The sequence below is a fragment of the Triplophysa rosa genome, linkage group LG13 (assembly GCF_024868665.1).
Source record: "Triplophysa rosa linkage group LG13, Trosa_1v2, whole genome shotgun sequence".
NCBI lineage: Eukaryota > Metazoa > Chordata > Actinopteri > Cypriniformes > Nemacheilidae > Triplophysa > Triplophysa rosa.
Window position 1 is genome coordinate 16,221,411 of NC_079902.1, and position 16,504 is coordinate 16,237,914.

At 42.5% G+C, this 16,504-nt stretch overlaps 1 protein-coding gene across 1 annotated transcript in view; it reads left to right on the plus strand.

Moving 5' to 3' along the window:
• tnmd (tenomodulin) overlaps positions 1 to 16,498 on the plus strand; it is a 36,478-nt gene extending 19,980 nt beyond the window's left edge. The window contains exons 4-7 of the mRNA XM_057349553.1: positions 4,116 to 4,223; positions 9,043 to 9,202; positions 9,769 to 9,872; positions 15,445 to 16,498. Of these exons, the coding sequence (XP_057205536.1) occupies positions 4,116 to 4,223; positions 9,043 to 9,202; positions 9,769 to 9,872; positions 15,445 to 15,654 (582 nt within the window). The 3' untranslated portion in view covers positions 15,655 to 16,498. The remainder of the gene's footprint in view (positions 1 to 4,115; positions 4,224 to 9,042; positions 9,203 to 9,768; positions 9,873 to 15,444) is intronic.
• The last annotated feature ends 6 nt before the right edge of the window (positions 16,499 to 16,504 follow it).

Genomic DNA, 16,504 nt, shown 5'->3' on the forward strand with positions numbered 1-16,504 from the left:
CTGTCCGCAAAAAGGTCATGGGAGACCAGGGGGTTAGAGTGCGTCAGCAGAAAGGCGTGATGACCATACGCCTGCTGCCGGTGTGCCACGCTCTCCAAGGAACCCGACTCTGTAGCCAGTGTTGGAGCGGTGGCATGTGCATCGACCCGAGGGGGACCACCCCCGCCGAGGATGCCATGTATCCCAGGAGCCTCTGAAATTGTTTCAGGGGGACCGCTGACTGCCTGAAAAGCTTCAGGCAGTTCAACACTGACTGGGCGCATTCTGTAGTCAGTCGTGCTGTCATGGAGACAGAATCAAGTTTCATACCGAAAAAGAGGATGCTCTGCACAGGGGAGATTTTGCTCTTTTCCCAGTTGACCTGTAGCCCCAACCGATCTAGGTGCCGGAGCACCAGGTCCCTGTGTGTACACAACAGATCTCGTGAGTGTGCCAAGATTAGCCAGTCGTCGAGATAGTTCAGTACCCGCACACCTCTTTCCCTGAGGGGAAGGAGGGCGGCTTCCACAATCTTCGTACAGACACGTGGAGACAGGGAAAGACCGAAGGGGAGGACCCTGTACTGATATGCCCGCCCCTCGAAAGCGAACCATAGGAACGGCTGATGACGAGGGAGGATCGAGACATGAAAGTACGCGTCCTTCAGGTCGATTGCCATGAACCAATCCTGACATCAGCTCATCCTGAGCGGCAGCTTGTGTAGGTGCTTGTTCAGGACACGCAGATCTAGGATGGGGCGCAGCCCCCCCTCTTTCTTTGGGACAATGAAGTACGAGCTATAGAACCCGTTGAACATCTCGGCTGGTGGGACGGGCTCGATCGCTCCCTTCGCCAGAAGGGTGGCGACCTCGGCCCAAAGCCCGGGCGCATCCTTGCCTCTGTTGTAGAGAGGATGCCCCGAAACTTGGGCGGCCATCTGGCGAACTGGATCGCGTAGCCGAGACGGTTCGTCCTCCCTAGCCAACCTGACTGCCTGGGAAGCCGAAGCCAGGCTCCCAGGAACCGAGACAGGGGGACTAGGGGTTTGACTGCTTCATAGTCCTCGCGGGGGCTGGTTCGATGGCCAGCAATACGGATCCCTTGCCGGGGGAGGGCCCCCGGGGAGGAGATCGGCTGTGCTGTTTTTCCTGCCTGGCGTTTACGCAGCTCAACGCACTGTCTGACTGAGAGTGCTGAGGGCTGGTGTTTATACTCAACGTGTGCGCTTCGCCATGGCGCAATGTCGAGTTGCCGTCCACTGTCGTGCCGAGAGTGGGAGCGGCTGTAATGAGCGGCTGTAATGGAGGGGGCCAGCAGATGGTGAGACGGGGCAGTAACCGTCCCTATCCGATCCCCCAGCGATGTGGCTGGGGTCAGGCCCGATGGTAGCCTCGATCTCCCTGGGGTTTTCCCATGAGGGCCGCTTCTGCTTTTGCCTATAAACACCATGCACTGTGCTGTGTTTTACCTTTCTGTGTTTTTCTTATTTGCTCCTGTAAAGCTGCTTTGGAACAATGCACATTGTGAAAAGCGCTATATAAATAAAATTGAATTGAATTGAATTGAACTGTCTCACCCTCGAGGGAAGAGAGGGTGACAGAACTTTGTTTGACGTGAAACGTCCCGGAAAGGGGGCGTTCCAGGTCTTACTAAGTTCCTCATGCACTTCCGGAAAACACAGCACTGGGGGCGGGGCACCATGTAGCCAGCCGCGAGCTCTGGGACAGGCAGTGCGGGCACTGCAACCCAACGCTCACGGTGGCCCGGGAAAGCATGGCTGACATTTCGACGTCCGCTTCTTCCTGGGAGCGACCCCCCGAGGGAGGGAGCCCGAGGAATCATCTGAGTCGGATGGCAGTATGTCACCCCCCGATGCTGCAAGAGACATCTCGTCAAATTTGCTCTTTTAGAGAAAAACACTCGAACACTTCTGGCACTGCGAGACGCCCAGGGGAAGTCGCTGCAGGAAGGGACCGTCCGCTGCACCACGTCGTAAGATTCCAGCAGTAATTCGGCGTAGAGTTTGAAGTCTCGAAGTCGATCAGTGTGAAGGCTCCGAAGAACAAAAGGTGAATGAATGCAGCACGCCGTCTCCCTTTTATACTCGGATATCTGGGGGCGGAGTCCGGCATGCAAATTTCATTCGCCAATTTCGTTGGCCTTTTCTAAACTAGTCAGAAGTTGATAGGTTCTCAAGAGCGAACCCCATCTGTCGGCTCGACACAACATCGAGAGACCGACAGAAAGGGAACCAAGGAGACTGTTATAAACCAAACGCTATAAAGTATCCTTCAGCACAAGGGGAAAAGAGAATAAATATATATAAATAGAGAGTGAAAGAGAGAATAAGAGACAGCAAGAAATGTAATAGGTGTCCATGAATTTGGGAAATTAAAGCAAAGCATTTCTGAAAACGTGATCTCCAATGTTATAGTCAAAAAACAGTTACAAAGCTGCTGAGAGGAATGTCTAAAGTGATTTGATCAATAATCACCGTCTCGGTCCATCAGCATGATGAATAGCAATGCTTTGTTTGTCCTAAACAGACAAGATAAGCCGTCTTGACACCCATTTGACGCTAAGAGAGATCCATAAAGAGCCCTTGTTACTTTTTAACAAAGTCAAAGTCTGTTTATGATTTCCCAACACAGAAACCGTATGCTGCAAGGGTCAGTTTCCCAGACACAGATTAAGTCTGATCTTAGATGTAGTAATGTCGTTAATAGCGATTCTTCATTGCCAAATCAATTTAGCTCCAGCCGTTGATTTCACCCGCATCCGGGAAGCAGCATTTGTTGCATCCCAAGCCAATACCTGCGCTGGAGGAACAGGTGTGCCCACATACAAGTAATGTGCCAATGACTGGGGCATCGGCACCCAGCCCCCTCTGCCAATTACATCATTGGGTGCTTCCAATCGAATAATTGTTCAGCCGGAAAGCTGTCTCAGAGCATGCACACATTTAATCTGGCTAATGGCAAACCTGTACTTCAACACTCTTTCTTAAATCACATCCCTTTCCTATTTTTATCCATCTAATGAAGAGTCTCTCCATTTTCCAGTTGACCGGGCTCAGCAATAAATGCATTTCATCAGGAGATAAGGTCCATCTTGCGTGTAAAAGCAAGCCATTACCAGAAATTGAAGAGCAATTTGTCACAATCATTTTAGGCACAAACAATGCACTTTTCCACTCCTCTCATAACATACGGCTGTTTTTCTAACTGATGAGCTTAGGTGAAAATGGCAATCGCAGTATGCTGTTGGAACACAGTTTAACGGAGGTAATGAGAGCACGGGAGATAAAATGTTTTATGCTGCAGTGAAACAGATTTACCAAAGATGCTTCCATTAATATAGCAAAACCATGTCAGACCTGCGCTATATAACAACATACAACAGAAAAATGAGAGCAAATGTATTGCTGACCATATTGAGATATTCTTTATCCTTCTGAGTGAAGAGTCTGTAATGTGATAGGCTTTATTTCCCTGGAAGAATACTTTCAGGTAGTGAGAAACCCAGACCTTTCTTTAGACATTTCTGCAGACGTTTAAAGCAACGAATTGTGTATGGCAGACCATCGGCTTTCAAGAAAATAAGCTCTTCACTTCACCACACAGATTAGCTTCGCAACACAGAGCATAAGTGCTGTAAATCAATGGTTTTTGCCTACATATAATCATGGCTTTAAGAGCAGGCTATACCTCTCTGTTGGCTAAAGACTGTAGACAGATCATCTTTCTTTGGCTGGAAAATGGTTCCTGGTGCTTTAGTTAGTTTTACTGCATTTGTTTGATGTTGTTAGTTTATACAATTGTTTATTTTTCATTCATGTTAGTTCACTGTGCATTAGCCAGTTTTATTAAGAAAATAGAAAATGTTGATTCATTATTGTTCATTATTAGTGCATATCAAGTAAGAAATGGAACCTTATTGTAAAGTGTAACCAATTGTGCAATAAAAGCATACAAAAATATCTTTAAATGCTATAAAAATGTGTTCCTGTGTTGGGTGGTGAGTTTTGTTGCCAAAAAGTACACAAACTGAAATACAGAGCTTGAAAGCACTGCCATTTGGGGGGGGAAACACTGCCAAATGCATAAATGTAAATAATAAAAATTTGTGTTTTCAAGGGCATGATGGGAATCCGCTTTGCCAAGCACCAAAGATGCTACATCAGAGCTCAGACCAAGGAAATACCCAAGCTGGCTGAAGTTGGCACAATGACTATCGATGTAGAGGTATTCTAATCTCTCCAAGCATATCTTTTGCTGATTCGCTTCAGTAAAACAGGACAAATACATTTTTTTTTTGCAACAAAGCACATCGGAAGAAAGGTGTAAGGTCGACTAAAATGAAACTTACTCCAACCATCACTATTTATCCTTCATTCAACTAACCACCCCACACCCCCTCCCCTGCCCCAACAAACCCCCAACCCACCCTCATCTCATCTTCCCTCCAGCATTTTTCACAAAAGTATAAACTTGGGTCTCCTGTGGCCGTGAATCCATCCGAAAGTCCACAATCCTATAACCCCTTTGTGGCACACATCAAATGGTGTTTGCCGTCAATCCTGAACTAATATTAATTTTTAATCATCTCTTCTGAAGCCTCAGCCCAAACAGCCTTAAGGAGAGAGAGGTCCTTGGGAAAGGTAAGCCATTAAAATGGTATTTGAAGATGTTTGCTCCGTAAATTTCACTTGACTCAGGGCTGAAGTGATTCATCTCTGTTCTCCTATACTCTAATGGCTGTCTGTGATGCTCGGTAAGAGTGATGGGCAAAATTCTATCAATCAAGCGTCCAATTTATGTGTGTCACAGAGAATGGCAGGTGGTTTTAAATGCGCTAAACTCTCTTTCAGGAATGTTCTGTCGCAGTTCATATTGGAAGGAATGAAGGAGTGCCAAAAAGTGTTGTGCACCTTTTCGAATTGCATTAAAAGTGCATTGATCTATTGTCATCCAAGTCCCCGACACCCTCTTTGACTTTTGGAACAGAAGGTATTATAGGCAGAAACAGCCTGGCCGTTCTCTCCTTCATCGTTTTAATGTCTAATCCGTGTTTACAGATACTAATTGCGAAGCAAACGCCATATGTCGCTGCCATCTCTCCCTTTTTTGCTCATTGTGAAACCTAATTAGATTTTTCGCCCAAGCTTTTTTTTGACAGATGTGAAATCAATCAGAGTTGGCCGGGGCTGAAGCAGTGAGGCTAGAGAGAGACAGGGAAGGGTAGGGAAAGAGGGAAGGGTAGACAGAAACATAGAGAGAGATATGCCTGGTTTTTCAGTGGGGGAACAGGGACACGTGGAGCAAGATGGAACAAGCAAAGACGTAGCTAACCCGAAGAACATTCTTATAAATGATCTCTCATTTATTGCCTAAACCAGACTAAACAGTGTAAAAGCGATTGACGCTGTGGGGGGACACTGAAAGTGAAAGAAATAGAGCAGGACCACTAACTGTCTTTATTTACATTCCTGCTTTCTCTAAATCTTTGATTATACACATGCAGGCATGGACGACTAAGATAAATCAGGTTGCTATCAAAACCAAATATTGTGTGCGTGTGCTTGCGTGCGTGTGTGCGCGCGTGTGTGTGTGCGTGTGTAAGACCGGGAGAGAGAGAGAAGCAGGCCATTTTCGCCAAGGTTGTGAGCATGTAAAGGAAGCAGAGGTTAAAACCCACATTATTAGCACCAAGTGCACCTGAGCCGCGGGGCATGCGACTGTGGTCCCAGAGCAAGCTGCCTCGATGCGCTTCACCACAAAACAATGCTGGCTGAGGAGAAACTGCATGCCACTGATAAGAAAATAAAGCAGGCCGCAAGCACAACCAGGTGACAAGCTGAAATTTTGTGCTGGCAGTTTGTTTACCATTTTCAATTTGTTCGGGCTGGGAAATGATGAAAGTAAGTAACCCCTGAACTTCCTGCTGGTCTCCAACCGTCCGAATGTGTCCGATGTGTCCTGCTCACAGCACAACAGTTTTAGGAGAAATGTGGGCTTGCTCTTATCTCTGTTTCTCGTACTCTCTTCCTAGAAACAATTATACATTTAGCCATGAATTAATTGCACAAGTTTAAAAAGCATTAATTATTCCAATGATTTTGTTTAGATGTGTCTTTCATTTTTCCTTTTAACGCCTCTCCTTCTGCAACCTTTAGATGTCCCTTTAACCTCTTAAACTGCCACCCCCCACGGGTCCAATATTGCATCATCAAATCTACAGTATATGTTGTGGAGTACAAAACTAGACATGCATGGTATCTTTTGAAAGCTTAGCACCTCGGCTTTCTTACTAGTCCCATTGATTTAACATGTATGTTACAGAAAGGAATATAATAAGGTCTATCTTCTCAAACCCCCCTACACCCTCCCCTCAATTTCGTAATATATCACACAAAGTCACAAAAGATAAGCCATTTATCTAAAGAAAGCTCTCACTTTTCAGAATATCACTGTTGTATTTCACCAATCTAACACTTTAGAGCAGGGGTATTCAACGTTTTTTCGGGGCAAGGACCCCTTAGATGAGAGATGCATGGAGCATGGACCCCCTTATACTAAATGTGTAAACAGAGCTATAGAAACAACCCTATTGTCACAGCAATATTATGTTAAGAAATTACATTAACACTATTATGCATTACATACATACTTTTCTGTGTATTATTTTTATTGTTAATAAAATGAGGCTTCAATGAGATGACTGACCCTAGTTAATGTTGCAAAGACTATTCTAGTTGAGATACTGGATGCAAAAGTAATCAGTGCAGATGTTATTCAGTCTGTTGTAAAAGCAGGCCGTTTTATTAAGTGTCATTCATTCTTTTTTTCTTCCTCATCTCTGTGCAGAACACACCGCTATTTTATAATTATGAGCTCCGTTGTCTTTCTTGTGGATCAGCATTGTTGCGGCTGTTACATGAAAATTCACACGTTTTTTCTGCAGAGCATCAAATCAGACTAAGGAGAGTAGCCAACATGCAAGTCCGCGTTATTTTTGGGGCAACTTATCAGTGTTTACAACGCAGAAGCGGTGGGGTGTCATTTGTGTCAAATTAGAGGTTTACAGCTTTAACAAATTTGAACAGAAGTTCAGACATATATGAGAATGCACTTTATTTTCACCCAACTCCTTTCATGCGTCTGAACTTATCGGAAGGGAGACAGAGAATGCACTGATTCTAACCCTACCGGTTTTTTATGATGCAGATGTAACGTTTCTTCTATTGCTTCTGCTGCCTGAATGGATGTTATGGTCCGCACGCAGGTTAAAATTGCACTGCGTGGGAGCTTCAATGAGTCCGCGCGGCTGCGCATGTGCGCAGCTTAAAGACAACATTGGTTGTAATATTTCTGTACCCATGCTTTACATTTTTAACAAAAAGTTGCCTGTGTGAAAACAGTAATTAGCGGACCCCTTGCAGTTGAAGGTTGAAGACCCATGCTTTAGAGTAACATAACTTAGAATAATTGTCAAATTGTTACAATTTGGTTACAAGAGTTAAAAGGATACTCAAGCCAAAACTGAAAATTCTGTCATCATTTATTCACCCTCAAGTTGTTCAAAGCCTGTATAAATTTCGTTGTTCTGTTAAACGCAAAGCAAGATTTTCAGAAAAAGAAATGTTAGCAACTGAGATTTCTGGGGTAGTCGATTAGCAGTCAAAGGTACCCCAGAACTGTTTGTTTTCTTAAATTCTTCAAAATATCTTCTTTTGTGTTTAACAGAACAAAAAATATACAATCGTTTTTTCTACAATGGTAGTCAAGTGTGCCCCAGAATTATCAGGTGCTAACATTCATCCAAATATCTTTCTTTGTGTTTAACAGAACCAAGAAATTTATACAGGTTTGGAACAACTTGAGGACGAGTAATTTATGACAGAATTTTGCAGCATTTTTGGCTGGACTATCCCTTTAAGAAACCCCAAAATGAATTTCTCTACAATTGCAGTATAAGTCGACAAGATCAGCAACGCTTGTTAACTTGCATAAAAGGCATTTTGAAGCAGTTTAAATCACCAATTAAAGCGCTCTATGTGCACCACTGTCTTAGTTTTATTTTAAACTAAAATAGCAGCCTTCATTGCTCGAGTCATGCAGGCTGTCTTTCCAGTCATCATTAGTTTAGCGTGATGTACAAGAACTGACCGTCTCAAAGAGAGGAGTATCTGAGTGAAGCTTTTAATGCGATGGAACTGGATCTGCTACACTTCCCGACAAACAGGAAATGGCAGTAAAAATGACTTCCAATAAAAGGAAGCGGGAAGAAAAGGTTAAGTGTAGGAGAGACAGCAAGGAACTTAATATAAATGACAGTAGTTCAGACAACGGCCCCAGGATTCTCCATCAAGCTTAACTAATGTGCAATTACGCCTCAGACGGGGTGAAAATCACCTTGTAAAAATATTTGTCATGTGAGCCGTTTCTATGGTTTCTCCGCTAATTAACAAGGGAATGGGAGGAGAGTTTGTTTGTATTTGTATTTACACATAACTACAAGCTCAACAAACACATACTTCATGTGATTACATTTCCCAAAGCTCATTTCTAGATCTCAATTAAAATCAAACTGACATGCTGTCGCCATCGTTAAGCAATAATAGTTTACTTTACAGCTCCTGAACTGCAGAGCCAACAAATAAAGCATATTCATATTAGTTGTGTAAACATCAGTAATGGAGGGATGCGGACCGTTGTACTTCGTTGTGTCTGAAACATAGGCCAATATGCTAGCACATAGACTTTAAAGTCATTTTAAAGTCAGGCTTTTTTTAACCATGCTGCCTGAATTAAAATGCATCTCTAGTGCCGGCCGAAAAGGGCAAACTAGGGAAGAATTACAGTAAGTCTGTTTCACAGGAAAGTACAGCTATGGTCTTTAAGAGAGGTCAAATGAAATATTTAAGCTGTGGTCAGCAGTTAGTTTCCTGGTTCCCTGTGGACAGAGAGAGAGTAAAATGAATCGAAGTTAGAGAAATAGGCAGCGTTTCTAGCTTTATCTTGGTTGGGCCGTATGAATTAGACTTTTACGTTGTATTCACAGGTGGATGAGGAGAGCGAGGGAGATATGCAGGTGGTGGACTCACAGATATGGATCCCTGCTAAGGAACCCATCTCCAATCGAATGTTTCTGCTCAATTCAAAGATCTGGGAGATTTGCCAAGAGTTGCCCATCCACTGGATCCACCCATCTCCTCTCAGAGGTGTTCAACAACTCTAAATGAACCATAGAAATAACATTTCATCTTTATAGCTTTCTTGAAGAGTCAAGCCCTTTCTTTTGCTTTTACTTTTCTTGTCTGTCAATAATGGAAACAATCTGTAAATACCTGTAGCTCAGTGGTTAGAGCATGGCGCTAGCAACGCCAGAGTCATGGGTTTGATCCCAGGGATTGCACATACTCAGAATCGAATAGTATAATGCAATGTAAGCCGCTTTGGATAAAAGCATCGGCCAAATGCATGAAAGTAAATACAGAGAATTTTAAAAAATCACAGAATGTTGCAGTTAATGCTCAAGCAATGACACAAATGTTGAAAGCAATCATTAACTTAGGACAAGAAACGGCATGTTTAAAAAAAAGTTTCATGAGTGCTTACCACAACAAACTTCTTAAAACTGATTTTACTCTTTCTTAGGGCATTATGGCGTTAGAGGGTTTTATTCTCAAGAAAGATCAAAGAGATCACAATATCAATTTTTCAGGAGCATGTTTAGCAGCATGTGCACTGATGACTGAACCGATGTTTTCTCTTCCTTCCGACTCAGATGCTGAGTTCCACGATGTAGAAGATGTGGAGATGCCAGAGCTGGAGGCGAGAGGACCACGTCAGACCAGGGATGTCATGGACCAGTTACCAGTAAACGACTACGTAAGTTTGAGCAAGAAGTAATGTTTAGACTATGGTTGCGCTAGACAGTCATGCTCTTTCTTCATATAAATCGTTCATTAATCGAAGTTCCCTTTCCTAGCTTAAAACAGACTATATGGACCACAGGGCATTGAAATTGCTCTACATATCTACTTAAATCAGGCCAGTTCACTTATGACTCCCTTAATGACTTGCAGCTAATGGAGAGGGATATTTTGCCTTCAAAGGAAGCAAGTTTCCCTCAAGCCCTTGCAAGAATTTCCTGCCTCCCTTTTTTCGATTTTATGTAACGAGTGATGTACAAAGTCAGCCTCCCTTGGTCGCTCATTAATGAATAGATAAATATATTAATCATGCTTTAATTATCAAAGCATGAAGAATCAAGCGGCTAAAAGATTGTCCTTTCTTTCTTTCTTGATGTGAAGCATATGTTCAATGATTAATTATCCTGAAGTCACACGCGGTAGCGTGGATGAAAACGCTTACGCTTCGCACACCGCGACTACAGTATATACCTCCCTTAACTAGCTTGCGACTTCTAGCCTCTGAGCACAGGGACAGAAAAAAAAGAAAAACTTTAGGGAAAAAAGGCACACATTATCTGCAGAGGCCCAGCGAATGTCTTGCCTGCTTACCTCATCCAGCAACAGCGGCCGCAACGCTCCGTATAATTAAAGCAAACCCAGATGAAACCACCTTTCTTATTTGAAATCCTCATCAGCTGGTTAATACATACCAATCCAGCCAATTCCAAGGCTAAGCGTGGGTGGGCTGTGTTTGTGGGCAGAGCGATAACAAAGGCTTTTGTGAACGTCAGAGGGGATGTAGCTCCGGGTAATTGGAATCTGGACTCATGTAGATGCTGCTGGGAAGCCAGACATGCCAGACCTTTCGACAGATCCCAGACCTGACCCAGTTGGCTGCCCCACTGGCCAACATCTAGCGGTGTGGTGGGGAATTCATTTTTTTCTACAGGTCTATTCCTGTTGTGCACTTTTTATAAATAATCATCAAAGTTCCTGTTACAGAAGGCCTGAGATATACGAGGTTGACCTTTCCCGAGTCCTGGCAAGCGGATGCGACGTGCACAGGCACGGCTCTGGTTATCTTTCAAACTGAAAAACTATCATCCGGCCGCACTGAGAAATCGCATCATGGTCCTTGACCTAGATTGGGAGGACAAGCCTATGATGATTGGGTCCAATTGGATCTCAGGCTTGCGATGCAGTTGTTGATGGTAGACGGCCCTGCGTGCAAGCTGAAAGTATTCTGGCTTACAGATCACTGATTAAACTTGAAGAACTTGAAGATACACAGCACGGTCAAGCAACGGTTGAATCAGGAGCATGTTGACTGGAGAGACACATAGGCAGCATTCCCTAAAAAACAGTGGATGAAATAAAAACAACAATCAGTTCACATAAAGCGTAGTACCTTCGATACACTTGCAGTATTTCCTGAAGATTTGTTGAATAATGATCCAGAAAGGTGAGTATAAATAATAGACAATTGTAGCATGGCGCTGCCTAGTAGTGTCTACGCCACCCCCAAACTAAAACAACCCAAATAAGGACACGCATGTATGTACCACTTAAAAAGACAGGGCAAGAGGCACGAGTTCTCATACAAAAATCATTTATTCAGATTAAAATAATTTGGCCAAGAAGTCAATTAAAACCCAAGAGGAATATACTAAGGACATAAGTCAAAGAAAACAAAACACAATCACCAAAAATCACAAAAAGAAATAAATCAAACAAGGAACTCTGGAGTCCTATATGAGGAACGGGCCAGTACGACAGCACCGACTGTGCAAAGAAAGACCACACCAATCAAGACTACACAGCAAATTATAGCACGGCAACAGTGACACAGCAATCCTTGGTACAATAAAGGACCAGCCCGCCTCCGGACGCACTCAGCTCCTGCAACAAAAAGAAACAAAACCCGTTAAACCAAAATTAATCAATGAGACAAACAATAAAGCAAAACAAACAACAAAAAGAAACTCCAGAAAATCAAAACAACTTCAATACAGCCAAAAAAAACAAGGTAGGAATCCCAAATAAGGTAAATGAATTACAACAAAATACACAAATAAATTATACTGTCACCACGGTCATACTAATCAGAAGTCATAATATTACAAAATGACCCATGCCACCATCGCAGCATAACATTACTCAATACAGTTGATGAATCATGACACCAACATGCACGAGTAGAAGTCAGAAATGTAAGTGCATGGCTCGAAACTAATCAAAGGTCATAAGATTGCAAAACTGACCAACGGCACCATAGCTGCATAGCAGGGTTCAGTACAATAAATACTAATGTAGTGACAGTAATAACGCACATCTATGAAAAAAAACCAAATCAAAACCCAAACCAGCAGCGTGGTTCCAAGAACAGAGGATAGACCGGGCAAACGCCGCGGTAGCAGCTCTCACCAGCCCGATAATCCAATGGCGTAACTCACAGTAATGTATACAGAACTCACAGTAATGTATACAGAAGTCGTAAGAGAACTCTTTTAGCCGCTACAGCAGCCACAGCTAATACTCCGACTTCCGTTAAAGAGAAGTACAAGAGTGGGAGCCCCAAAGGCAAACCACACTCCATTGCTCATAGCGATGAAAGGAAGGGGCGAGTTTTTTCGACCATGTGACTAGTGACATAAACAACCGGTTTATATACCCAGCCAGGCAAATACTGATTGGTCACATAGTTAATGCCTGTGATTGGTTTAAACACAATCACATCAAGTAGTAATATAATGTAACTGTATTATTCTGGCTATTGTTTTTAAAGCAATATAAAAAATGCGATGCATTTGATGCAGTGTTCATCTCTTGCGACAGGAGCAGAATAAGACAACATGTTTTGTTGTTGTGAAGAGAGAAGTGTGTGTGAAAAAAAACACATTTAAAGCTACAATTAAAGGTGTCCATATATGTTATTGGAGAATTACAATATTGCTGGTGTTACTTATACATTTGACCTAAAACATATATAATAGGTTTGTAAACATTAAAGGAACAGTTCTCCTAAAAATGAAAATTTCTTCTGCAGAACACAAACAATATATTTTGAAGAATGTTTGTAAATGAACAGCGGTGGTACCCATTGACTTGCATTGGTTTTGTGTCTATACAAGTGAATGTGTACTACCATTGTTCGAGTACCAACATTCTTCAAAATATCTTCTTTTGTGTTCTGCATAAGAAAGTAAGCCATACAGGTTTGAAATGACAAGAGGGTGAATAAACAATGACAGAATTTTCATTTTTGGGTGAACTATCACTTTAAGAATTTCAGTATACTAGCAGATGTACTGCTGCAACCACTTCTCATCTACCACAGTCAAGTTAAAAGAACTTCACTTCAACTTGACACAGACACTTTAATGAAGCAAAATCTTACTCAGGTCTGCTGTTAAATCCGCCTGTCCAAATAATTGAAAGTTAAATGCGTGGAGGACTGTATACTCAACATACTGTAAATAAATATTTAATACAACTCTGTTGGGAAATAGCATATATCTAGCGTCTTGATTATCTCTGAGAGATGATTTATCCTCTCAGTAATCATGGTCTGAGAAATAACTCCGCAGGGTGTCAAGTTAAGAATCAACTGTATGATGTGCCTTGTCATATTAAATGAGCGGATTTCATATGTCTTGCATTAAATGCAACTACATCACATACACTCTGTGGTCTGTCTGTAACATTAAACACAACAGAAAACATGACAGGGATTGTGAAGCTAACACAAAACGCTATAGTCGGCTATAGGGAGCTTCTTTTAATTATTCTTGTTTATGCATGACTGACAACGTTTCCCACAATTCATCATTCCTTGTCAGTCCAACATACAGTACACCGTCACATTCAGTCTAAAGCATGTTAGTTATTAACACACACTTGTTTCAGCGGGATCATCAGCTTGATAAATTTGCCTCGGCGGAACAATGGCATTCATACTCTGTTTGTTTTATCCTAATCACACATCATTTCACTGGCAATTTTTTTTCTTATTTGCCCAAATAACATCCACCTTTCATGCCGGCAGGGGGTTTTCTGTGAAAGCCTGATAAAGCAAACAGCGCCACGCTGACAGGCTTTGTGCCATTTCCAAAATGAATTGTTGTCTCAACACTCTTGACCCTAAACCTGACAAACATTATGGATCAGTAATTGTCTTCATGCATTTGTGAGAGTAATAAATCAAACAGTACAGACATCATCCTGCTTTCTCCTGCAGCAGTCCAATCATTAGGAGAATGCAATTTTCAGACCATTCATCATCACATAGTGAGCTCATGAAAACTCATACATGGTACGTCTATGGGGAACATAATGAGGGATGGGACTCCAAAGTAGAAATGCATGTCATTATGAGTCTTCACACACACACACACACACACAGGCACAGATACTGTGTTTTATCTGAAAACTGAAAAGATGAATAAAACGTTAATGTATACCTGTTTATGACCAGGGGTTTCAAATTTCGAGCAACACAACGTTTTCCTCCCTATGTGCGTCATTTCCCGACAGGAAATCTGAACCATTGCCAGACACCTAGAGAGCTACAGCTTCATCTGTCAATCGCATGCAGATTCGCTGATGTGACGAGACCCACGACAGTGTTTTTTAATCAGGCAGATACCGTCATATTGTCTCTGCGTCCTCAGCTAGGAGAGATTGAAAGGCAGTCAGATGAAACAGTGCAAGTCGACTGTTCTATCTGCTCCAACAGTTACGGGAGATACAAAGTTAAGTGGTACTTCTCAGAGCCCATCTCGCTGTGCCGGCGGATCAAAGGCATGGCACTCAGCCCTGGGTAATATGGAGAGGGCAGGCGTACACGATCACAATAGAGAGGGCCAAGGGCCATTAATTCTACCCAATTTAGCTTTCACTCCGCTTTCATTTAGCCCTTACACCAATTCACACCCTGGCTGGGAGAGCAAATAAACCGATCCTTGTTGGCCGATCATTGCATGTTAATTGCTGTAGGAACGTGCCATTCGCTTTATGCCAAAGTCAAAGGAGGGCATGCAAGTGCATGGGGGAGAGTTCTCATTTCTAAGCTCAAATGAGGCCAGGGCTTGCTGCTCGGACCGAGGCGCCTAGGCTATGCCTTTATGGGAATGGGAGGGCTGCGATGAAAGAAATAGCGTGTAATTATCTCAGCGGCTATCGGTGTCAAACTCGCTCTGATTGAGAACGGTCAGGCAGGCAGGTTAAGAGACTCGAATCAGAGATGCTAAAGCAGAACGATGCCACCTGCGGCATAATGGAAAGGTCAAGGGCGTTACATCACATCTGATACCCCAGCTTGGCATATCAAGACCATCTACTTTAAATGCCACTCTGATCCTTGTGACATATCTGAGCATGACAGGGTTTTTGTCATTGCGCGTCTACACCCTATAATCACTCTTCATTTCCCTTTCGAGCCGAGGCTTTTTATTGCTAAAATCAACCCATCAGTCATGAGCCCCGCGGTGAGATTGCAGCTTTTGTTTGGCTGGTGTTCTGACCCTGTTGACTCACTGTGTTCGCAGAGAGAAATTGGGTTGGAGCTGGACAACAGCCTGGATGAGCAGGGTTACTGCTGCCAGTACTGTCGCCGCGGGTACCGTTACTGCCGGCGATACTACGAGCCCCTGGGTGGCTTTTCACCGTATCCCTACTTTTACCAGGGAGGACGGGTCATCTGTCAGATTGTCATGCCTTGCAACTGGTGGATAGCAAGAATGCTGGGGCGTGTTTGAGGAAGACGGTCTGAACCAGTGGTGCTATGCTGCTCAGGGGTATGCGTAGGCCAGCTTCATTTGTGTGAAGAGTCACATGCTAAAAATGTGTATTCGTTGTCTAAAACATATATAGTTCTCAATATTTCAATTTTAAATGTATATGTATACATACAATATATGGGTATGCATACCGTGTCCAATGTTTTTGATCTGTTGTTTTTCACAACTTTTACTGTTCCAACTATGCTAGCTCATTTGATATCTTAAAGTATGACAAATTGCCAAACATCGAAGTACAAACATTCTATGAAGGATCTCTATTAATATTGTCATTAAAACTGCATGTATGACTATTACAGAATCAATATATTACGGTTATATAAGATAGTGTATTAGATTATAGCATATGGTCACACAGCATGCCATGCCAATTACCCATATATAATTCTCTTCTATACACTGCTGCATGTTGTATGATTGCTGATTTTGTATGAACTTATAAAAGTAATCTTGCACTTTTCTTAATCTTCTTTAAAATGCAGAACAGAAACTTGAACAGAATACTATGGACTGTTACTGTGGTCTGTACAATCCATTTAGACCTTTAGAAACATGGGTGAACATGTAGTTGCTGTTGCTCAGTAAACAGAAATTGTTTTAGTTCCATTCTGTGTTTTTTGTGTGTGTATGTTTGTACTAAAGCTGCACATGACATGACCCTTTTTGAGGGCCCTTGATCAGAGGCATTGGAAATCCGGTAATATAAGTAAATGTACAGTAAATTGCATGTTTATATTATAAAATATTATTTTAATTGTATTTATACAATACAATTTATATATAGTCTTTTTGAATACTCGATTCTGAT